This window comes from Pseudophryne corroboree, chromosome 5 (assembly GCF_028390025.1).
Source record: "Pseudophryne corroboree isolate aPseCor3 chromosome 5, aPseCor3.hap2, whole genome shotgun sequence".
In the NCBI taxonomy this organism is placed as follows: Eukaryota; Metazoa; Chordata; class Amphibia; order Anura; family Myobatrachidae; genus Pseudophryne; species Pseudophryne corroboree.
Genome location: NC_086448.1, coordinates 481,003,817 through 481,029,089, shown reverse-complemented (window position 1 = coordinate 481,029,089; position 25,273 = coordinate 481,003,817). Strand labels below are relative to the sequence as shown.

At 38.6% G+C, this 25,273-nt stretch overlaps 1 protein-coding gene across 3 annotated transcripts in view; it reads left to right on the top strand.

The window, feature by feature from the left end:
* LOC134927886 (cadherin-10-like) overlaps positions 1 to 25,273 on the top strand; it is a 680,078-nt gene that overhangs the window by 197,755 nt on the left and 457,050 nt on the right. For all 3 annotated transcript variants that reach the window (XM_063922965.1, XM_063922966.1, XM_063922967.1), the window contains one exon: positions 17,819 to 18,179. In XM_063922965.1, the coding sequence (XP_063779035.1) occupies positions 17,952 to 18,179 (228 nt within the window). In that variant the 5' untranslated portion in view covers positions 17,819 to 17,951. The remainder of the gene's footprint in view (positions 1 to 17,818; positions 18,180 to 25,273) is intronic.

The window sequence follows — 25,273 nt, the reverse complement described above, 5'->3', positions numbered from 1 at the left end:
GACACAAATGACAGGAGGCCTGCAGCTAACTTGGTAATACAGAGTGGCTTTGCAATTCTTATTGGTTATTAGTTGTTATACTCCAATGATGGATATCCTTGACACTCCAGCTGTTGTTGAACTACACATCCCAGCATGTCCTGCATCAGTTTTAGCAATGCCAAATAGCAAAACTGTAGCAGGGCATGCTGGGATGTGTAGTTCAACAACAGCTGGAGTGTCAAGGTTAGCCATCACTGTTATACTCGGTCTAACTTCATTGAATTATATTAATAAGGGTGCACTGCAGTGAAAGCACTCTGAATTGGTTAGTTAGCAACAGGCTTCCTAGTTTCTGTAGCATCATCTACATTTCTTATAGATTAAAACTGGAAGACAGCCAACAGTATAATTAATAGATAGAAAATTATCACTACTATCCTTTTTACATGTTTGCACAATCACGTAAACATTGTTATGGAATAAACAGGAGAGAAATTACAAAGATTCAGTAATATCTTTAGTTAATAAAACCTTGGAGTTTTATTAGGCAGGGCCGAAACTAGGGGGGGGGCTAGGGGGGCAGGCGACCTGGGCGCCGGATTGGAGGGGGCGCCGAGACCCCCAAACACCGCCGCGGCACTTTTAAACCCCCTTCTCCCGAGTGCCCAGCTCGGGGGGCGGGGTTTCGCGGAATGACGCGATTGCGTCGTGACGTCACGGCGCAAACGCGTCATTCAACGAAACCCCGCCGGAGGAGGGAGAACTGAAGGGGGAGCCCGGAGCCGCGCAGACGAGGAGGGAGAGGCGGCTGAAGAGCGGCGAGAACCGCTTCAAATGTAAGTCAGCCCCTCTCCCTTCCTCTCTCTCTCTCTCTCTCTCCCTCCCTCTCCCCACCACCTGCCGTAATGTTTAAAATGGGGACCTGTGCCTGCGTACTGTGTAAAATGGGGACCTGTGCCTGCGTACTGTGTAAAATGGGGACCTGTGCCAGCGTACTGTGTAAAATGGGGACCTGTGCCAGCGTACTGTGTAAAATGGGGACCTGTGCCAGCGTACTGGGTAAAATGGGGACCTGTGCCAGCGTACTGTGTAAAATGGGGACCTGTGCCAGCGTACTGTGTAAAATGGGGACCTGTGCCAGCGTACTGTGTAAAATGGGGACCTGTGCCTGCGTACTGTGTAAAATGGGGACCTGTGCCAGCGTAATGTGTAAAATGGGGACCTGTGCCAGCGTACTGTGTAAAATGGGGACCTGTGCCAGCGTACTGTGTAAAATGGGGACCCGTGCCAGCGTACTGTGTAAAATGGGGACCTGTGCCAGCGTACTGTGTAAAATGGGGACCTGTGCCAGCGTACTGTGTAAAATGGGGACCTGTGCCTGCGTACTGTGTAAAATGGGGACCTGTGCCAGCGTAATGTGTAAAATGGGGACCTGTGCCAGCGTACTGTGTAAAATGGGGACCTGTGCCAGCGTACTGTGTAAAATGGGGACCTGTGCCAGCGTACTGTGTAAAATGGGGACCTGTGCCAGCGTACTGTGTAAAATGGGGACACTTGCCAGCGTACTGTGTAAAATGGGGACCTGTGCCTACGTACTGTGTAAAATGGGGACCTGTGCCAGCATACTGTGTAAAATGGGGACCTGTGCCAGCGTACTGTGTAAAATGGGGACCTGTGCCAGCGTACTGTGTAAAATGGGGACCTGTGCCAGCGTACTGTGTAAAATGGGGACCTGTGCCTGCGTACTGTGTAAAATGGGGACCTGTGCCAGCGTAATGTGTAAAATGGGGACCTGTGCCAGCGTACTGTGTAAAATGGGGACCTGTGCCAGCGTACTGTGTAAAATGGGGACCTGTGCCAGCGTACTGTGTAAAATGGGGACACTTGCCAGCGTACTGTGTAAAATGGGGACCTGTGCCTGCGTACTGTGTAAAATGGGGACCTGTGCCAGCATACTGTGTAAAATGGGGACCTGTGCCAGCGTACTGTGTAAAATGGGGACACTTGCCAGCGTACTGTGTAAAATGGGGACCTGTGCCTGCGTACTGTGTAAAATGGGGACCTGTGCCAGCGTACTGTGTAAAATGGGGACCTGTGCCAGCGTACTGTGTAAAATGGGGACCTGTGCCAGCGTACTGTGTAAAATGGGGACCTGTGCCAGCATACTGTGTAAAATGTGGACCTGTGCCTGCGTACTGTGTAAAATGGGGACCTGTGCCTGCGTACTGTGTAAAATGGGGACCTGTGCCAGCGTACTGTGTAAAATGGGGACCTGTGCCAGCGTACTGTGTAAAATGGGGACCTGTGCCTGCGTACTGTGTAAAATGGGGACCTGTGCCTGCGTACTGTGTAAAATGGGGACCTGTGCCAGCGTAATGTGTAAAATGGGGACCTGTGCCAGCGTACTGTGTAAAATGGGGACCTGTGCCAGCGTACTGTGTAAAATGGGGACCTGTGCCAGCGTACTGTGTAAAATGGGGACCTGTGCCAGCGTACTGTGTAAAATGGGGACACATGCCAGCGTACTGTGTAAAATGGGGACCTGTGCCTGCGTACTGTGTAAAATGGGGACCTGTGCCTGCCGCAATGTGTAAAATGGGGACACTTGCCAGCGTACTGTGTAAAATGGGGACACTTGCCAGCTTACTGTGTAAAATGGGGACACGTGCCTGCCGCAATGTGTAAAATGGGGACACTTTTTCCTGCCGCAATGTGTAAAATGGGGACACTTTTTCCTGCCGCAATGTGTAAAATGGGGACACTTTTTCCTGGATATGAAATTTATGTTAGAAAAGGCAGTTTTTCTGGTTAAAAAGTTCTGAAAGATATATATATATATATATATAATATTTTTATTCATTTATTTATTTATTTATTTTTTATTTTATTATTTTTATTTATTTATTGTAAAATAATTTTATTTATTTTTTGCGGGGGGGTGTCAAATGACTACCTTGCCCCGGGTGATAGAAATCCTAGTTTCGGCCCTGTATTAGGTACATTTTTTAAAGGAAAACTAACCATTGTTGGTTATGTATTGTGTTACATAACTCTGCATACATATTTGGATGAATTTTAACAAAATAACTCTGTTATTTGACTTGTGGAAAAATTTCTGCACAGGCTAATACATCTCAATCTTTTTATAGTATGTGAACTTGCAAGCCATAGCACTTAAAACTAAGACATCTAAAAAGGCAATAACAAATGCGTGGAACTACAAGCATGCATGTCTCTCCAGCCATGCAGTTTTACAGCATGATAAATATTTCCTATTAAGCTGCAAAATATATAATGCCTACTTTTTTTGTTTGTTTGATTTTAAAATAGATTCATAAGTCATGATTTTTATTTTCCTAGTGTCCGTGTAAAAAGACTAGGAGAAAAACATAAAAAAAATCAAATACTGAAAAAACCCAAAAAGAAACCACTTGAACTGCCACTGTGCTTTTAGAACTGCAGTAATAAAACCCCAAATAATAAAACAGAATGTCCATGTGGACATAGTCTAAATGTTTCTGCTTTGTTCCGAGCTCCCTGGCAATTCCTTTGACACAAACATTCAACTAGTGTAAAGATGAACAAAATTCCCATATCCATTCTGGAAAAATATGTTTAACTAGTGGCACAACAGGATTCTTTTTTTATCTGTTTGACATTGATAAAATTGATAAATGTAACTAAAAGCCCTTCAAAATAGTAGTATCAGAATATGTATTAACCTGTTTCCCTCGCAGATGTCCATCAGCCTTGAACTTTCCATATATATGTATCTAGATATATATATATGTATCTAGATATATATATATATATATATATATACATATACACAGTGGGGATTGAAAGTTTGGGCACCCCAGGCAAAGATTCATTTTAATGTGCAAAAAGAAGCCAGGGAAAGATGGAAAAATCCCAAAAGGCTTCAAATTACAGATTAGATATTTTTATAACATGTCAAAAAAAAGTTTGATTTTATTTCCATCATTTACACTTTCAAAAGAAAACAAAAAATGGCGTCTGCAAAAGTTTGGGCACCCTGCAGAGTTAAACCTTGTACTTCCCCCTTTGGACAGCTGAGACCTGGCAGTGTCATGAATTGTTCTCAATCATCATCTGGAAAGACCAGGTGATGTCAATCTGAAAGGTTTTAAAAGCCCAGACTCATCTGACCTTGCTCCAACAATCAGCACCATGGGTTCCTCTAAGCAGTTGTGTAGAACACTGAAACTGAGAATAGTTGATGCTCACAAAGCAGGAGAAGGCTATAAGAAGATAGCAAATCATTATCAGATGCCCATATCCTCTGTTTGGAGTGTAATTAAGAAATGGCAGTCATCAGGAACAGTGGAAGTTAAAGCAAGATCTGGAAGACCAAGAAAAATATCAGACAGAACAGCTCACAGGATTGTGAGAAAAGCAAGTCAAAATCCACGTTTGACTGCACGATCCCTCCAGGAAGATCTGGCAGACACTGGAGTTGTAGTACACTATTCCACTATAAAGAGATACTTGTACAAATATGGTCTTCATGGAAGAGTCATCAGAAGAAAACCTCTTCTATGTCCTCACCACAAAAATCAGCGTTTGAAGTTTGCAAATAAACATATAGACAAGCCTGATGCATTTTGGAATAAAGTTCTGTGGACCCATGAGGTTAAAATAGAACTTTTTGGCCGCAATGAGCAAAGGTACGTTTGGAGAAGGAAGGGCACAGAATTGAATGAAAAGAACCTCTTTCCAACTGTTAAGCATGGGGGTGGATCAATCATGCCTTGGGGTTGTATTGCAGCAAGTGGCACAGGGAACATTTCACAAGTAGGATGAAAAATGGATTCAATAAGATTCCAGCAAATTTTGGACGTTAACTTGATGCCATCTGTGAAAAAGCTGAAGTTAAAGAGAGGCTGGCTTCTACAAATGGATAATGATCCTAAACACACCTCAAAATCCACAGTGGATTACATCAAGAGGCATAAACTGAAGGTTTTGCCATGGCCTTCACAATCTCCTGACCTCAACATAATTGAAAATCTATGGATAGACCTTAAAAGAGCAGTGCGTCACAGACAGCCCAGGAATCTCAAAGAACTGGAAGACTTTTGTAAGGAAGAATCGGCAAAGATACCTCAAACAAGAATTGAAAGACTCTTGGCTGGCTACAAAAAGCATTTACAAGCTGTGATACTTGCCAAAGGGGGCAGTACAAGGTTTAACTCTGCACGGTGCCCAAACGTTTGCAGACGCCATTTTTTTGTTTTCTGTTCTTTTGAAAGTGTAAATGATGGAAATAAAATCAAACTTTTTTTGACATGTTATAAGAATGTCTAATCTGTAATTTGATGCCTTTTGGAGATTTTTCCATCTTTCCTTGGCTTCTTTTTGCACATTAAAATGAATTTTTGCCTGGGGTGCCAAAACTTTCAATCCCCACTGTATATATATATATATATATATATATATATATACACATATATATATATATATATATATATGGAAAGCAGTCACAGCATATTTGCAACATTTTGGGCGTTTAATGCCCATTGTCAGGCAACAAGTAAGAATAAAGACAGTAATTGCTTTAACATTTAAACCCACTGGAGCTTTCCCAGTCAGCGATGGCCCGCCATGCTCCCCCGCCATCAAAACCAGGAGTTATGAGAAAGCCACAACTTCCGGAAGAGATCATTTTCAGGGTTTTCATGGAAACCCGGCACCGTCTTTTGAGGGAAAGGTTTTGGAAAGCACTGACTTGTTGCCTCATGATGGGCATTAAACACCTGAAATGTTGCAAATATGCTGTGACTGCTGTGATTTATTCTCTGGAGCATGAGACCATTGAGTACCAACATTTTGTATATATATATATATATAAATATATATTTATATATATATATGTATATATATATATATATATACATACATATATTATACTCGTGTATATATTTATACTCTCTTTTTATAGAAAATTGAGTGCCATTTTTTGCAGGATTGTTATGTCACTCAAAATGTTTAATGACAAAAATGAATAAGAACCTACACAGTTCATTTTAAAAGTATTCTTAGTAGATTTTAATTGCAACATTAAAACATGTATATTATATAGGACAAAGGTTTTTTTTTCTAGATTTAACATTCAAATCTAGAATGCATGTACATACTGTACTCTATGCAAAATGTTCTTTTTAAAAAACAGAATAAAATATATTATTGCAATTTCAGATTCATTAATATAAATTAAAAATTAACATTTATATATAAAAATTATGTTAACTCCACTTACAAATGAAATATTGTACTTATATTGGATACATACTTTAGCACATATTTTTATTATAATACTTTTAATGCAAATGTAATTTTTTTGCATATAGTTCATACTGCACTTAAATTATGAATTAATTACTAAAGTTTGTGATTAAATTAACAATTATTTGTTACAATAATTATTTCATTGAATACTACTTCTTTATATTATGTAATAAATTAACATCCTTGTATTCATTGTATAATGACTTCACTTAGATGTTGAATTGATGCTGTTCTTTGCCTAAAAATGAAAATACTGTATTTACAGCCAAATAAGTACATTTTAAATACAGCTTAATTGACAAGCTCATAAAGGTCACAGACTTCCAAAGTGTTTCAAAGTGTTTTTAGGTTAAAGTATATTATATCCACATCCTCCCTAAATCTCACAATCCTCTGCTCCAAAATATATTTTTCTACTCCATGTAAATGTTTTCCATGTTAAAGAGGCAATTCTTCATGCTGCCACGGCCGACTCAAACTCTGCAGTTCTTGGTCAGGTGAAATGTTTTCCTGACTTTTTAGTTGCTACCATCAACAAGCACTGGTTCTTTCAGCCCATATTGTCTCTTTTGAGCCAACAAAACTCTATCAGGCATACTGATAGGGGTTTCCAGTAAAGCTTCTCATATGCAAAAATGGCTAAACCTACTATATGTTGCTTCCTCTTTGGAAACCAGATTGAAACTCTTGGAAGATGGAAACATCCAGGTACAGATGTGTCCACATACACCTTTTCTATTTTGCTCAATTTGGCATGCCATGCACAGAACGGCTAAGCTTTTCTTCTACTAGTAGTGAGTGGATGAATTTTAAAATTTTTGTTTGCCATAATTTAATATGTATAAAGTAGCATATTAAAGAAGCAAATTAAGAAAAGTCACAAAGCATGGCTAAATCTCTGAGTCTATGGCATGCCAAGCCATGCCATACATGGCAGGATATAGTATAGGTGTATGTGGACACATCATGTACCTGCGACTTCTTAAAAGTCACAGCCATAGCCTCGGAGTATTCTATGTTTGTAGATATATATCTAGCTTAGAGTTAATAATCCTTTTTGGCCCCTTCATTCCTAGGATGCTTATGAAATAACTTGCGATTTAGATTCTTTTCATAAGTTAGATGTATTGTTAGTTTATAATTTCTACATATTTAACAATGTTAGGCTCTATAGTATATACTCTTGTATCATATCATTGAAGTATTGCCTATGGAATTATCATGCTTATCTTGATGGTTTTTTATTATGTTTATTGTCTATTTTTGACTTTGAAGTATATTACTGTTACATGGGTTAGGCCATCTCTAGCCCCTCATGTATACTATCTCTGAGGCAAATATTTCTGCCCAATATACTGGGCTAGTTTGTTTTTTTCCCTTTTTATTTATTTATATTTTTCTTTTTTGTTGTTCTTCATTTATTTTACTGATACATGTTTTTACTATTTAGGTTATATGTAGTGAATTGCTTTCTATACCTTTTGCATGTGCTAAATGCTTAAACTTTTTCATTAAATAACAAAGGGTTGACTTTACCCAATAAAAGGTGCCTTGCTTTACTGTCCTTCCATGCACATAAGGCAGATATAGTAGTTTTAAAAGAAACCAACTTCTCCATCAATAACCCCTTTATATTTCAGGACCATTTAAAATAAATGGGGTTGCTATTCTATTTCATGTGTCCTCCAGTTTCTCCCTCTATAATAAAATTGGCAATAACAATGGAACAGTCCTAATCCTGGTATGTATCCTATGATATTCTGGTTACACTGATCTCACTAAATGCCCCTTATTCTGCTTAGAGATCCATAATGTTAAAAAGAGTACTTTTTTTATACGCTGGGATTTCAACTTTGCCCCTGATCCTCGTCTACATAGATCAGGTGAACCTAAAGGAGGTCTCTCCCCTGGACAACTCAGCACTGCAACTATTTTTAAGAAACTGCTCTCAGAATTTGACATAATAGCTGGCAGGCTGAACACCCAGAGGAGAGACTATTCTTTTTTTCCTCTGAATGATATGCAGCATGCCTATATTCTGTATGTGACTGCGACTGTATTTGCCTACAAAATGCAAAAAAGTAGCTCAGCACTACTGAGTCCCACCATGGCATGGTGCAACTTCAAGGGCTGTTTAGCAGTGACTGCTCTTTTGTAGTTGTGTCCTCCCTCCATACCCAATTCTGAACACTATTTGACAGGCCAAATTCTGCTATATATGGAAATCTCCTAATATCCATACTTTAATCAAAGATATTATTAAAGTTTAGCATAAATTTGAAACTGAAACTTTAGTAGTTCCATAGTCTATAAAGTCTGCCTCTGTGGCTTTGAAATGGCTTTCTTGGCTTCTGTATACCATTGAATGCAATGAAGCTAAAACTGACACTCTCGATTAAGCAAACTTTTCCATAGCCCCTCCACTGAATTTTCTGAGGAAAAAGTAGCAGGTTGCCTGTTCTAAATGTTCCAGTATCTTTGCTTACTTGTGTACATACTGCATACTTAGCACACACACATGCATACTGTAGTACATATATACATACTTTACAGTATATGCACACAAATATGAATACATACATATATACTGTACAGATGTGTCTTTTCTCATCCTTGCCGTGATCCCTTCACCAGGGCTGGCAACAGAAATATTAGGACCCCATACAGTGATATCTCTGGGGTCCCTTCAGATTATAAAAGTGCAACGGAATTGGCTGCGCTATATAAGAAACCGTTAATAAACATATATTTATTTATACAAATATATGAATGTGTATATCTCTCCCTCCTCCCCCACACACAACACAGTCTATGTCTCCCTTGCAACTTCCTCCCATACACCACACAGTCTGTCTCTCCCCAATGACTCCATGCTGAATTTCCAGCTCCCCCACATCATCCCAAAGCCCTGTATCCCCTCACCAAGCCACCCTTACCCTGGGGACAGACTCACCAGTATCCAGACCGAAACACAGCAGCTAAAAGGCGGCCCTCACACCCCACTAGTAGAGGCTAGTGCAGGGCACAGGAATAATGGCCAACAGAGCTGCTGCCATATCCCATAACTGCCTGCAACAGAGCTGGAGCCAGAAGAGCGAGCACACACTTGCGCTGCACAGTCACTGTTTGTGAGTGGCTCCTGGTCACTCTGAGGCTGCGCCCACACATTCTACAGCTCAATACCCTATTTGGGCAAGATGGCTTACATCTCTGCTGGGTACTAAATGGCATATCCTTGTGCCCCTCTGATCCTTAGGGTCTGGTACAGGTGTCCCCTTTGACCACCCCTGTCACCAGCCCTGCCCTTCAAACATGCAAACAGATTGCATCAGTGACTATTCACACCTGCTTACAGCCAATTGCTATAGAAGCAGGTGCAAATGCATGTGCCCACTCACAGCTGGAGAGGCACATCAATTTGTAATTTCTCTGAAGATTTATTGTTTGCTCATTGCTGGACACAATGTAGGGCCAGAGTGGAAAGAGGGATCAAATCAGATATTTCTTTGAAATGCAGACCTCCTTTCCATAGGAAGATGTATGGATCCGGTAACCATCGCCATGTAAATATGACACAGATTACCACAGTCAACCAGATTGCTTTCAGAGAGAGCAGAAAACATTGCAGCTACAGTAAGCCCTTAATACTGAATGACCCATTACTTAATACATGCATAAACTAGTGTTTTTACATGACTAATTGGCCAAATGATCACAGAGAGAAGCCACCACTGCAACCTGGAATCATTTATCAGGACTAATATATGCCTGAAAGCTACTAGGTATCCCCATTGTTTTATACTTGTTGCCCATTACCAAAGCATACTGTTTTGGATATGGATGTTTGGAGTATTTTTCTATAAAAGCCCATAGGTGGTTGGTTCGGAAGAGGGTATGCGGTCACTAAGTCAACACTGACTATTTTAACATTCACAATGTTGACATCAGAATGTAAATATTCATGATGTTGACTTGACATCTAAAATGGAAATGTTGACAATTGTATTTCATTGTCAAAATGATGACATTTGCATTATGCTTAGGCTTAGCATTAGAGCTAGGTTTACCATTAGGGTTAGAGATACACTAAAACCACATTGTTGACATTTCAACAATGTCAACATTACATCAGTGTAGACATGGTAAATGTTGATATTGTGATCATGTCGGCATGGTCAATGTTGACATATCTACCATGTCAATATTGCCAATTTTCTTAAAGAATGTCAACATTTTGGCCATCAATACAATATACCACACCCGTGGAAGAGTAGTTGTGTTGTGGAGGTGGATTGTGTAAATTGCTAATGTGATATACAGAAACAAATATTTTCATGGGTGAAAAATACAAAGGTATAACTGTAAGTGACCATAATCAATGAGATGGTTGGCAATTGAAAAGGAAAAATAACAAATAGTAAAAGGGAAAAACAAAGGCAAAGAGGAGAAGAAGGGAGTAGGAAAAAGGTTAAGTGTGTGAGAAAAGTGGAATGGTGAAATATTCAGGAAAAAAGGTAAGAAAAAGAGGATTGCTTGATAATATAAATACAGGATGCATTGGTGGGTGTTTAGCAGATGTGAAGGTGGGCTGACTAACGTAATAAAGTCATATTAAATGAAAAAAAATTTTTGCTTTGAGATTAGGAGCAGTTTTATGAAGTGGCAGATTCCGTAAGCAACCATTTCCTGGAGGGTTGGAAGTAAAAATGTAAAATGGTACTGTACATACAGTCAATGTAAAACCCAACATGCTTTCCACGGACTGCAAGTACAGGTTTAAATATTCACCTCCATCCCACTGGGAAGCAGTGGTTCACAAAAGCTGCTACTTTCATAAGCAGTGCCTGAGATGTTTCAAATCAATGTCAGTGAAATACTGTGTATTGTAGAGTGGAACAATTACATCTGTTATTGGTATAATTAGTACAGTATGAATGACTTTTTAGAAGACTATATGCATTAAAAGGGGGTTTATTAAGAGTAGGAAGTGAGAATTATATAGTTGTATATTCTTATTAAAGTATACTAAAGATGAAATAGAATAAATAAGGAATAATTTATATCACAATAGGGATGCAAAAATCAAAGAAATTAGGAAAATATATAATCAACAAAGTAAGTATAGTTAGGAATAGATGAAGTATCATTATACTTAAAAGGTACATATATAAAGAATAAAAAATGAAACTCAACTACAAAATAGCAGAGTTTTTTTTAAACTGTGTCTGTAGCGAACAGTTTAAATGCATTTCACTGCCACCTGTCACAGGTTTAAATCTTTTAAGACACATAGTTCAGTCTCCTGCTTCCTACAACATTACACGACCTCTGCTCTTTACCAAATTGCCACTTTACTACAGATGTCATGCTGAAATAAAAGGAATTTGACATTATGTTGGCATTTTAAGCTTGCATCATAAAATGGTGGCTGAGTCTGATAAAATGGAAATAAATCTAAGTTCTTATTAACTGTCTAGCACATTGTACTAGATACTGTAGGTATGACACACAATATGGGGTCAATTTACTAACAGTGCACACACATGGTGCGATTTTGGCTTATGGTTGATATTGGCTAGAAACTGACCAGAAGCATGAGCCTCTGATCTAGCCAATATCGGCCCTGCCAGCATAGTCTATTTTTTCTTACAATGCCGATCCTGCTGGATTTTGCATCGGCATCGCAAGAGCATACAAATGGTGCAATTGTTTGCTCCGGGAGGCGTGCATCCTGGCCATTGCTTAGGAGCCGGAATGCTGCGCCTTCTGCTGATCCCTGCCCGGTGCCTAGCAACAGGCAGACACCAGGCGCTGAGAGCCGCTGGATCCCTGGCAACGGGGATGCCAGAAGCAGATGGCATTCCCCGTTACTGGGTAACTAAGTACTCAGCTGTGGTACAGGGACATGCAGCAGGGCAGCTGCACAGTATTTTGTAATTTAGGGTTTGTGCGGTGATTGGTGCAGCTCCATTTATATTCCCTTCCTGGTCACTACCAAAATGCTGGTGATAGTTCCTGCTTCAGTGTGAATCTGTCAGCTCGTAGGAGATCCTGTCAGCCTGTGTTGTGCCCGAGACTTGGAGACCTAGCCTGATTGATTACCTGACCAGATATAGCCAGCCTTGTGTTCAGGTTTTTGTGGAGCATCCATACAAAGAGTTATTTGCTTGCATTTCTATTTAAAACATCCCTGAGCATTGTTGCTCTTACTGTTTTTGCTTATAACATCTTAGAGCATTGTTGCTTTCACTATCACTCATATATTTAGTGTTGCAGGGTTAGTTAGCCTTCCCCTTACTCACTCGCAGTCTCGGTTGGTGCCTTGTTAGCTTGTAAGACCTGTGGGCCTAGCCGCAGCTTTAACCATGAGTACTGGAACTCCCCGGTTGCCACATACTCCCCTGAGTTCCCAGTACTCAATTCATAACAGCGATTACTACCTTTTCTTACAATTTTGAATATATAGTCAAAATCGTAAAGGACAAATTGCATCATGTATACAGGGCTTTAGTCTTGGAGAGATAAAGTGGAGCTAGACAAAGTATCAACCAGTCAGCTCCTGTCATTTTTCAAACACGTTTCTCTCTCCAAGGATTTTTAAAGGGACCCTTAAATCAGAAAATGCTTAATTATGGTGATAAGTTGAATTTAGTATAAAGGACTAATTCACAAATAGCAAAGAAATTCACCAAAAATATGAGTTCACAATACTTCAAGGTATGACATGAAACCTAATAGTTTAGAGCCAGACTTGAAGTTTGTTTGTAGTTTACATCAGTTTTGTAAACACTGGGGTATAAAAGAGAGGTATAGAGTAATAAACCATGGAATGAATATTTATATTTTACATTAAATTTCTTATTTCTAGAATGATGCCGGTGCTTACAAAAGGAAGAAAAACTAGCTGTCACTTCCAGCCCCCAATACTTTGTTCAATTTCTTCGGTTACTCAGTAATGTCCCTGAAGGATATTATAAAACTGGTTACTGAATATAGAGGGTAATTCACAGTTGATCACAGCAGCAAATTTGTCAGCAGTTGGGCAAAACCATGTGCACTGCAGGTGTGGCACATAAAACATGTGCAGGGAGGGTTAGATTTGGGTTGGTTATATTGTTTCTGTGCAGGTTAAATACTGGCTGCCTTATTTTTACACTGCAATTTAGATTTCAGTTTTAACACACCCCACCCAAATCTAACTATCTCTGCTCATGTTATATCTGCTCCCCCCCCCCCCCCGCAATGCATACGGTTTTGCCCAACTGCTAACAAATTTGCTGCTGTGATCAACTCTGAATTAGGCCCACATATTTAAATATGCACAGACTTTAATATTGCCCACTAATGACATTTCTTACCAGTGCTAGTCACACCAGTACAACAAAGTTTAATCTGTCTTCTGATCAAAGAATTGGACAGACTGTGTCTTCAATCACAGAAATAGTCAACCATTTACATTTAGATGTAAATTAGATCATGGAGGAGAAAACCTAAAAAACACAATAGATCATTGTAGATGGCCAACTATAATATCACACATTTATGAAGGCCCCATATAATGTTTTATTTTTTAGCTATTTGTAAAATACTGTAGTATACCAGCAAGAAAAACAATATCACTACTTTAATTTCAATTATTAAGCATTAGCTTAATATACACTATATGATGTTTTGCTTCACTAGTATACAGTATATGTTTTGCTTCACTAGTAAGTTACAATACTGTAGCTTTAAATTATTATTTTATATGCATATTGTGGAAACAAGTGGAATATTTACAGTATGTGCTAGACAGATGTATTGGAGAATACTGGGAAAAGTAGATGTAGCCAATATCATTGTTCATTTAACATATTTTAAATGTTCATTGAACTCAGGCAGTTTGTTAAGTGATGCATAAATGCAATGCATATCAATGGTACTCTCGAAAGGCCTTGTTTATTATTATTTGTTTGATTAACACTGATGAATATTCATTCACTTAAATCACTTAAGACTTGCACAGGATGGTGGGTGTTTGTGTGCATGCAGTTTAAAACACAATTCACCAGAAGGAGTATCCCCAGATTGCTAAAATAAATTGATTCATTCTGCATGTAATCAATATTTTATATTTAAAACTGGATATTACACTGAATTACCATTTATTCAAGTTTTACTAAAATATAATATAATACACAGTAAACTTTTTATATAAAGTATGTTCTAGTGAATTTAGCAATATATATTATACAGTTCTCTGTAAAGTAGCAATATTCCCATATTCTACAGAATAGGAAGTTCTATTCTAAAGCTATTAAATGATAGAGGTTGACTCTAAGGCACTTATTATTAAGGATCCCATGTTCCACGAAAGGTACACTTACAAATAGATATGTACACAAGAAAGAGGGTTGGACTGGAAAATACAAACAATGCTTACTGTACATCAGGGGGATACATTTATAGACTACACTGTACATTAGGGGCATGCATTTATAGACTACATTGTACATTAGGGGAATACATTTATAGACTACAATGTACATTAGGGGAATACATTTATAGACTACAATGTACATTAGGGGAATACATTTATAAACTACACTGTACATTAGGGGAATACATTTATAGACTACTCTGTACATAAGGGGCATACATTTATAGACTACAATGTACATTACGTGCATACATTTATAGACTACAATGTACATTAGGGGAAAACATTTATAAACTATACTGTACATTAGGGGAATACATTTATAAACTACACTGTACATTAGGGGCATACATTTATGGACTACACTGCACATTAGGGACATACATTTATAGACTACACTGTACATTAGGGGCATACGTTTATAGACTACACTGTACATTAGGGGAATACGTTTATAGACTACACTGTACATTAGGGGCATACATTTATAGACTACACTGTACATTAGGGGAATACATTTATAGACTACAATGTACATTAGGGGAATACATTTATAGACTACACTGTACATTAGGGGAATACATTTATAGACTACACTGTACATTAGGGGAATACATTTATAAACTACACTGTACATTAGGGGCATACATTTATAGACTACACTGTACATTAGGGGAATACATTTATAGACTACACTGTACATTAGGGGCATACATTTATGGACTACACTGTACATTAGGGGCATACGTTTATAGACTACACTGTACATTAGGGGAATACGTTTATAGACTACACTGTACATTAGGGGCATACATTTATAGACTACACTGTACATTAGGGGAATACATTTATAGACTACACTGTACATTAGGGGAATACATTTATAGACTACACTGTACATTAGGGGAATACATTTATAGACTACACTGTACATTAGGGGAATACATTTTTTTAAACTTCACTGTACATTAGGGGCATACATTTATAGACTACACTGTACATTAGGGGAATACATTTATAGACTACACTGTACATTAGGGGAATACATTTATAGACTACACTGTACAATAGGGGAATACATTTATAGGCTACACTGTTTTTTTTTTTTTAATTCTGATAGTAACATCCTTATCTGCCACCTTTGTCACCATTAATTGTCATGAAGGATAATTTAATAACACCTAAATTCATTCTGTGCATTGGCAGCTACCAATCTTGTACTGTAATCACTCTACAAAGAGATGCACCTTAGCTCTGCCATTTTTCCCAGCTCATCACTTTTCCAGGATCCCATACTGTATCTCCAGAATAGGGGAGACACTTTACGTCTGTGCTGTAAGAACCATTTAAGCAGAAAAATATCTGAAACGTGCACATTTTTCTGTATAATCTTTATGACTATTGGGGTAGCAACAGTAACATCTAGCAATAAATAGCAGGTGCATGCTCATTGTGAGTAAAATGTTCCCGCTGGCCTACATAAAGAGGGGGACTCTGCTGCAGTCTATGGGCACAGTAGCCAGCAGGCAATGTGTCTTTATGTTTAAATGTGAGTAATATATTAAAATTAGCTCGAGGTTATATTGCTTACAAATGGATGGTTCCTGATCCTCATTCTTTTTCATACTGGGTGTCCCTGGTTATCATAACAAACATTGTATGAGAAGCAAAAGTGCCCCCTGATAGAATATAGGCTATATAGATGGACTTAGAAATGCTCTTCATCCTTCTTCCTATGAACACTCCTAATCACCACATCTCCACTGAAATGCCTTTGCTGACAGAGGCCTCTGTCTCTATGTATGATACTTTTTATGTTTTTGCTGCACCTGTTTAATGCTGACACATTTCTGGCCCTGGAATGAAATTGATTATTGTTAACTTATCATACTCTTTAAGATTGTCAATGTGCCATACTTACTTTAATCCCTAGAAGTATCATCTATTGGTAGTTAGTGTGTCTTACGATGTGACTTTTACCATATTGTGCTCTTAATTCTGTTTGTAGTATCCCATAGCATTTGCAATGATCATTGCTACATGTATGCGTTGTCTTTTTATGTTTTATTCTATTTTATTTTGTAAAAACAGTCTAATACAGATATTTAAAATAGCTTTGGCATCATAGTACTTACAAAAAAGCAAGAGGTTCATGGACTTTCTTGAATAATCTTAAGCATTTCTAACAATCATATTGTTTTTTGAACTTACTTTGTGTATGCTGTAGGTTCTTTGCTTGTCACCATAGCTCATTACTTTCATATCACACTCTACCTTGCAAAATGACAATTCAAAAAAATACAGAGACATGCAAGATACAAGGACAATTTTAAAAACTTCTGGTGAAAGAAAGTTGTGAGTTCAGGTTCTTGATTTTGTGCAAAATCTAATACCTTGAAATGTTTTTAGGGTAATTACCTATTTAAATAATAAGACTTTGGATAGTACAGTAATATTGTCTTTAAAATGTGACCTGATGGTTATATTCAAGAAGAGAACTATAATGCCGTATACAGTATAGTTCACACTGAGCATATTAGTGCATTAATTCAGACAAAGAAGTTACAGAGAGTGGGTATTATATCTCACTTTATGGAGTCCATTCAATTGATCCGACAAGTCAGAAAAACTACTTTTTCTGATTTTTTTTAGGTCGAATCTGGATTCAACCTATTCAAATCATTTTCTGGTTTTCCGACTTGTCTGTAATGCCGACTTATCGGAATACACGTGGATCGGCACATATATTGTCAAATTTGCGGGCATTTCCGACAGGTTTTTGGCCTGTTTTCAACAATGCCAATCCGAAATTTAATAGTGCAGTGTTAGATCCTCTCTGTCGGAGAAGATCTGACATCAATTGAATAGACCCTTATATGTCTGACTGATTTTAGCTTACGGTGTTTATTTTTTGCAAATTTAGTTTAGCAACACATCCCCCAAAAAGACAACAACAAAAACCAGGATTTACAAAGAAATAAGTTAACGAGTCTTTGCTACAGTATTATAGACTCCCATCGCAAGTAAAGTGTGAACATTTTTTGCAATAATATTTACTATTTTACAATGCATATTAATTGACATTTCTAAATATATTTTATTTTTCAGATTAACAACATGGGAGAAAAAATAATAAAGACAATATTAGAGAATAACCCCAACTAATAAGAAGCTACAAAAATAAAGTTCAAATATATTTAACTTTCATTATATTTTTCAACTGTGTTGGAAAACGGAAACTATGGTATCTTGTCCAGTACTAATGCTTCTGTTTTGGATTTGCAAACCAAACCCTTGTCATACTGAGCTCTACTTTAAGAGACCCTCTGATGAACAACCTCAAGAAATATTGCGACATTTTTCTGTAAATGATGGCAAACTACTAAATCGGCATAAACGAGGATGGATGTGGAATCAGTTCTTTTTGTTAGAAGAGTATACCGGTTTGGATTACCAATATGTAGGCAAGGTATGTACTACAATTTTTTTATACTATATCATTTTTTATATGTTTTTGTAAATTAACATGTCTTTCACAAGAGATACTCCAGGTGCTAGTAATGAGAAAATAGATGCCAGAAGCACAGATAATTCCCCATTTTTCTACACTGTTTCACATTATACTGCCTTTTGAATGTCTCAAAAACTAGTATAGTTTCATAATATTTGTTCCACAAATTAAAAAAATCTGAGCAATACAATTGTAAGCATTCCTTGGTGATATACCACATCGGGTCAAACTGCACTTTACTAGAGAAATAGTCTCTATAAAATCATGTAAAATCCATCTACCATCTAAAAGACCATTAACTATTTAGTACTTTAGTACTATTTACTACATTTTCTAAAAAGTGGAGTTGTTGCTCACAACAGACAATCTGATTATAGCTTTTATTTATTTATTGCATTCTAGAAAATGATAGCCTGAATCTGACTGATTGCTGTAGATAAAACTTCCATGTTTAATTTTTAGCAACTATAAAAATTCTATCCCATAGTCCTCTTGTGTTCTATTGTGTCTATTTTCTATACAATGAAACAGAGGTGATGTATCTTTGATATTACCCTGACAGTGAATGGTAAATAAGTTCCTTAGTAAACAGTAATTACAGCTCACTTATTTTTGCTATATATGTTAATATGTAGTTGCTTTTTAAACCATTTCATTTATTTATTTATTTTGTTTGTGGAGGGCATGGTTTAGCAAATGTTTTTAAGGTATGAATAACATTTATTAAGTAGCATTTCTACACATTTGAAGCTTGTATGGTTTTAATTTAATATATTATTAGTTCTCACTTAAGCAGTGTTGATTATATTTGTATCATTATGTCGTCAAATCTTTTTGGATATTTCTTTACTTGTCTGATCATTTTGAGATCATTTCCTCTGTTATTAAGACATGGTGGCCATATGGGATGATGGATGAACTCAGACTTTTTTTTTAAAATCATGCCTTGTCAGTGATTGTCCATTTTAAAAATGTCAGAGTTCAGCCGGCCTCACGCATGGCTGACAAACTCGGGCGTCATTACATCTGGCCCATGATTTCTGTACCTTTGAATGCCAGAGGTCATTTACCATTTTTGTAATTGTACTGTAGCTGAAAATGTACAGATTAAACATACAGAGATCTTCCATCATCCCCTAAACTGCAGTACTTTACGAGGTGTAAGGTATAATACACCGCCAAGTGATTAGACATTCAGTATTACCTAACAACAATATGCTCTATATTCTTGATCAAGTACTCCTTTTTCTGTTAGTCATGAACAGTCTGTGATGGTGTTTTATACTATGTAACATATATAAGGGTTTTTCATCATCACTTTACCAAATATAAAATATTCTCCCAAGATTCTCTCCATTTATACTAAACAAGACCAAAACATCACTTAATGAAAGTTCACAAAGATGGCAAGTCTCACTGTATATGGACATCAACCACACATGAAATAGTAAACAAATACAGTCATGAGTCCTTGGGCATCAAATCCACCATGTTATATTTGTTGTGAGAAGTATACCCTCAGGTGCTCTTACTTACAACAATACCACTTAAATACACATGATCAAGGTGTGTTTCATTATCTGATCAGCCTCTATTCTTAGGGAATAGCTTTTTGGAAAAATATATTGATATATGACAGGTTTGTGAGAGGTGCTGAATGTGTGGTTTGAAGGGGAGGGAGGGATCCAGGATTATGCCAAAACAGTGTACTTGGGGGCTAGAGGAGATAGTCATGCCATCAATGGATAATGAGATTGTGGGAGGTGAGGTTGTTTAGGAGGGTGGGAAGATGATCAGCTCAGTCTTGGACATGTTGAGTTTAAGAAAGCACTGGGACATCCAGGAAGAGACAGTTGGAGGTATGAGTGAGAAGATCCGGGAAGAGATCAGGGAAGGAAAGGCAGATTTGAGTGTCATCAGCATAGAGATGATATTGGAAGTTAAAAGAACTGAGTTCACCTAAAGAGTATATGTAGAGAGAGAAAAGGAGAGTACCAAGAATAGAACCTTGGGGGACACCAACAGTTAGTGGAAGTGGGATGGATTTAGCATCATGAACAGTGGCAGAGAAGGATCAATCAGAGATGTAGGAGGACAGCCAGGAGAGGGCAGTATCATGCAGACCAAGAGCGTGAAGGATTTGCAGAAGTAGAGGGTGATCCACATTGTCAAAAGCAGCAGAGAGGTCAAGAAGAATAAGGAGAGAGTAGTGGCCCTTAGATTTGGCTGCATGGAGGTCATTGCAGAATTTTGTAAGGGCAGTTTCAGTGGCATGGAGAGAGCGGAAACCAGACTGGAATGGGTCAAGCAGTGAGTGGGAGGAAAGAAAGGCAGAGAGGCAGTTATAGACAATACGCTTAAGGAATTTGGAGGCAAAATGGAAGAGAGAGATGGGTCGATAGTTGGAGAGGATGTTTGGATCGAGGGTAGGTTTTCTAAGAATAGGGGAGACAAGAGCATGCTTGAAGGCAGAGTGGACAGTGCCTGATGAGAGGGAGAGATTGAAAATGTGGGCAAGATTGGAACAGGCAGAAGAAGAGAGGTAGCGGAGGAGGTGGGAGAGGATATGGTCGAGTGGGGAGGTAGTGGGGGGAGAAATGGATGAGAGCCATGACTTCCTCATCAGATACATGGGAGAAAGATGTCATAGTTGGTGAGATGGAAGGGGAGGGGTGGCAAGGGATGGGTGGTGGCTGGTTGCTGGTCTGGTGGGATATGATGTCCTGATGTATGGAGTTTATCTTAAATGTAAAATAAGTGGCAAAGTCAAGATCAGACAATGAGGATGGGAGAGAAGGTGGTAGTAGGCAGAGGAGGGAGTTCACAGTTGCAAAGAAGCACCAGGGGTTTGAAGGCTGATTGTTTAGCAAGGGAAAGGGCAGCACTGAAGGATGAGAGGATACTGTAAATTTAAAATGGAAAAAGTCTGCCTTAGAGGGTGATTTCCTCCACTGTTGCTCGGTAGTACTGGAGCATTTTGAAGATATCTGGTGCATTTGGTGTGCCTGGGTTGAGGTTTTGATCTGCGAGGGTGAATAGTGGTTGGAGGAGCGAAAGTCAAGAGCAGAAGTAAGAGATGCTTTGTATAGGGATGTGGCTTGTTCAGGGCATGAGAGAGAGAATAGGAGACAGAAGTGAGTCGAACAGAGAGAATAAGGATGAGGTGTCAATAGTCTCAATGTTACGCTTAGTGATGGTAGCCTTAGGAGGTAAAGATTGGGAAGCGGAGATAGATACGTTGAAAGAGAGCAGGTGGTGGTCAGAGAGGGGAAAAGTGGAATTGGAGAAATCAGAATTATCACAGCGGTGAGTGAAAACCAGATCCAGTGAGCTCCCGTTCACATGAAAGGGTGAGTTGGTTCACTGGGAGAGACCAAGTGTAGAGGTGAGTTTAAGGAGCTTAGAGGCAGGTGATTTTGTGGAGTTATTGATAGGGATGTTGAAACCCCCTAGGATAATGGAGGGAATGTCAGAAGAGAGGAAGTGAGGTAGCCAGGTAGCAAAGTTGTCGAAGAATATGGAGGAAGTGCCAGGTGGATGGTAGATGACAGCAACTCGAAGATTAGTAGGTTGGTAGAGCCATATCACATGGACCTCAAATGTAGAGAATGTAGGGGATGTTTTTGGAGGTATAAGTTGGTATGTGTAGCTAGAGGGTAAAAGGACCCCAACACCACCAACATGGTTTCCCCTGGGTCAGGGTGTGTGTGAGAATGTGAGGCCCCCATCAGAGAGATTAGCAGAAGAAGTGGTGTCATAGAGAGTAATGAAGGTTTCTGTAATGGCCAGGAGATGCAGAGAGTTGGAAATTAAAAGGTCATGAATAGGGGCCAGTTTATTGCAAACATATCTGGCATCCAGAGGGCACAGGATAGGGGGTAAGAGTTTGAGGGAGATATGTGAATGAGATTATCAGGGTTGCTGTAGCATTGAGGTAATATTAATTTGGAAGCAAGGGATATAGATGGTGTGATGATGGTGCTGGGTCCTTGGCTAGGAAGGGAGACTGCGGAAGTGAGGCATGAAGGGAGTGCAGTATGACAGTGTTGGAGGAGAGGTGAGGTGACTGGCAGGGGAGGAAGTGAGCAGGGTTGAGTGGTGGGATAAAGAGCCTGTGAAGGGGCACAAGTAAATTGCAGTGGGGACACAATAGAGGTGGGGAAGGGAGGCAAAGAGGAGGATGGGAGACAGAGAAGAGGAGAGAGGATGAGCTGTAGGAGACTGGGTGAGAAGGATATAGGTGGTACCAGGGGACAGAATAAATGATTAGGAAGACAAAAATTAATGAGTGATGTTGCCAGCCTGGCCATAGTGTGGATGGGGTAAATAGTGGTAGTAAAATGTGAATAGGAGGAGTAGTGGTGGCTGAATGAAAGAGCAGTGGAATAACAGAAATAAAGAAGAATTTGCAAGTATTTAAAATGTGGTTAATGTCTACAGGTTAACAGTAAGGCAAATGTTTTGCTGATGTAAGATGGAAAATTACACAGTGTTTGTGTTCCTTCATTAACTATGCTTCTCAGTGCAAAATGTTTTTTCCAGGGTCCAAGTAAAAATTGTATTACAGGTGTTTTTTGCAGAAAGTGATTGTATAGTTTCCTGAGTCAGTGAGGATTGGAGAATATTAGTTGTGAACATACATTTGTAGTTGGGATTCAGTCCAAGTATTGTTGGCGTTCGAAGGAATTTCCACATTTGTTTTTTGTTTAATTTAATTTTTCATCCAGTTTAAGTCCAGAATAAGTTACAGACATCATCCTTAGAAACATTCATCCTTTGATAACTTTAATCCCAGACTGAATCAGCAAAGGCTTATTCAGCCTGACTACACATAATATCAAGACCAATAAATGTGTTTGTAAGCACATTGATTGATTAGACCCACCCCTAGCCCACCACCCATTTGAAGTAATAAAACTTAAACAAACAAATGGTGCATGGGTATGAGACCATCAAAGATTCCCCCAAAAACTTATAATAAAACCAGTTTAAATCTGCTTATAACAATAAATCAACTATTCATTACCTATAGCTATGCAATAATGGTATTCAGTTGTGATAATCAGCAGATGCAATACAACTTGCTGGTAAGTTTAGTTCCACTATTCATTACCTATAGCTATACAATCATGGTATTCAGTTGTGATAATCAGCAGATGCAATACAACTTGCTGGTAAGTGTAGTTCCACTATTCATTACCTTTAGCTAAGAGAACAATGAGATTTTGAAGATGCTTCATAGTCCTTTGCATATTGTTCATTAAATTATCGAGAATAAGTCACAGACGACATCCTTAGAAACATTCATCCTTTGACAACTTTCATCCCATTCTGATTCAGCCAAGGCTTATTCAGCCAGACTACACATAGTAGTAGTAGTAGTAGCAGCATAGTAGCGCCCCTTATACAGAATGCCAACAGTAATAGCACCGTATGCACACATAATACCCACAGTAGTAGTGTCCCTTATACATAATACCCACAGTAGTAGTGCCACTTATACACATAATGTCACTCCCACTACACACCCACATACAGCTTTTCATTCACTCTCTTTGCCTCTGCTTTCCAAAGAAAATCTTTAGAAACTCATCCTCTCCCTCTGACATACTGTATAGCAGCCATGGTCCCATGTAGCTCCACCCCCTCAGCCCCATGTACCTTTGCCCCTCATTTCTATGTAGCTCCACCCCATTTTCAGGTCCTGAACACTGATGCTTTCACAGGGGGGTGGGAAGACGCTTCAAACTGCTGGCGCTACTGCCAGTCATACAGTGTGATTGGTTCAGCTGACTTTAACAACTGAGTACAGCAAGGTTGCAGAGCAGGGAGAGTGCCTCTCCAGCCTGGCACCTGTCTGCTTTGCATCTCTTTGCTGAGTGGGTTGCCCTGTATGCATCCACTACATACACCTGATTTAAAACCCATCAATATCATCAGGGAACACTTGCACAAGCCTGTACTTGATGCAACTAATGTTCTTGGTGTATTTTCCGATTCTACCCAACTCTGCATAGCCTGCAGATACATAACCAAACTTTGCCCATGTGAGAATGCCAAGTTACAGCTGTTATGTCTCTTCATTTGCAAGTTGAGATGTGACTGAAGCACCTGATTCCAGAACATATGCAGTTCAAGAACACACCACATTTGCTCTGTAGGCAGATCCAAATCCCTATCAGACCCAATAAATTTAGTTTTTTTCAAGAATATAATTATTTTCCAGAATTTATGGTACTATTTTGCGAAAAAATACAAAATAAGCTACAGTTTAAATATTAGAGCAAACAAACAAATACTAGGGCACTGGTCTACTTGTGGAAATCAGTCCAAGGTTATAAAATTGGTTCAGCTGCAGCTTTCACTTCTAGAGGCAATTGTGGACTTTATTACTAAATGATGCATAAGAAAAATAGGAAGGGATATATATGAAAAATACCCTACAAGTTTAAGCGCTGCTGTCCCAACTTTAAACCCACATCTATTTATTATTAATTAATACTCCAATGCAGGAGATAATCCTCATCAAGGTTTTTAATAAAACATCACATATACAATTCACATGAATACATTTTACACAATACATTTTACACATAAATCAATTCATCAATATAAAAAGACCATATCACAATCTCCATGTAACTATGGACCAATTTCTGGCACCTATTAGTGTTATATACGCAGATGTCCAACCATAGGAAAGAGAAATTCCCAGTCTTATAAATATTTCTGACAATGAGGCACACAATATTTCTGTAAAATTCCAACTGAGGCACTGGATTATTATCCTTGTGAGCAATACTTGCTTAAAAAGAAAGCCACTTAGTAGAGTTTTATTCCCTTTATCCAGACTGCTCACTCCAGTATAGTCACTCTTATCCATTGCTGCTGGCATCTGCTCTCAAGAGCCCAAATGTGAAGGTAATTCATGCAGCCACTGATTAGCTGAAATTACCTAGATGGGACTATACTACAACAACTCCGGGAAGTGACACAGCTCCACCAGCGCTGTACAACTCGACAGACGCCAGCTTAAACTTACTTACTTTCTT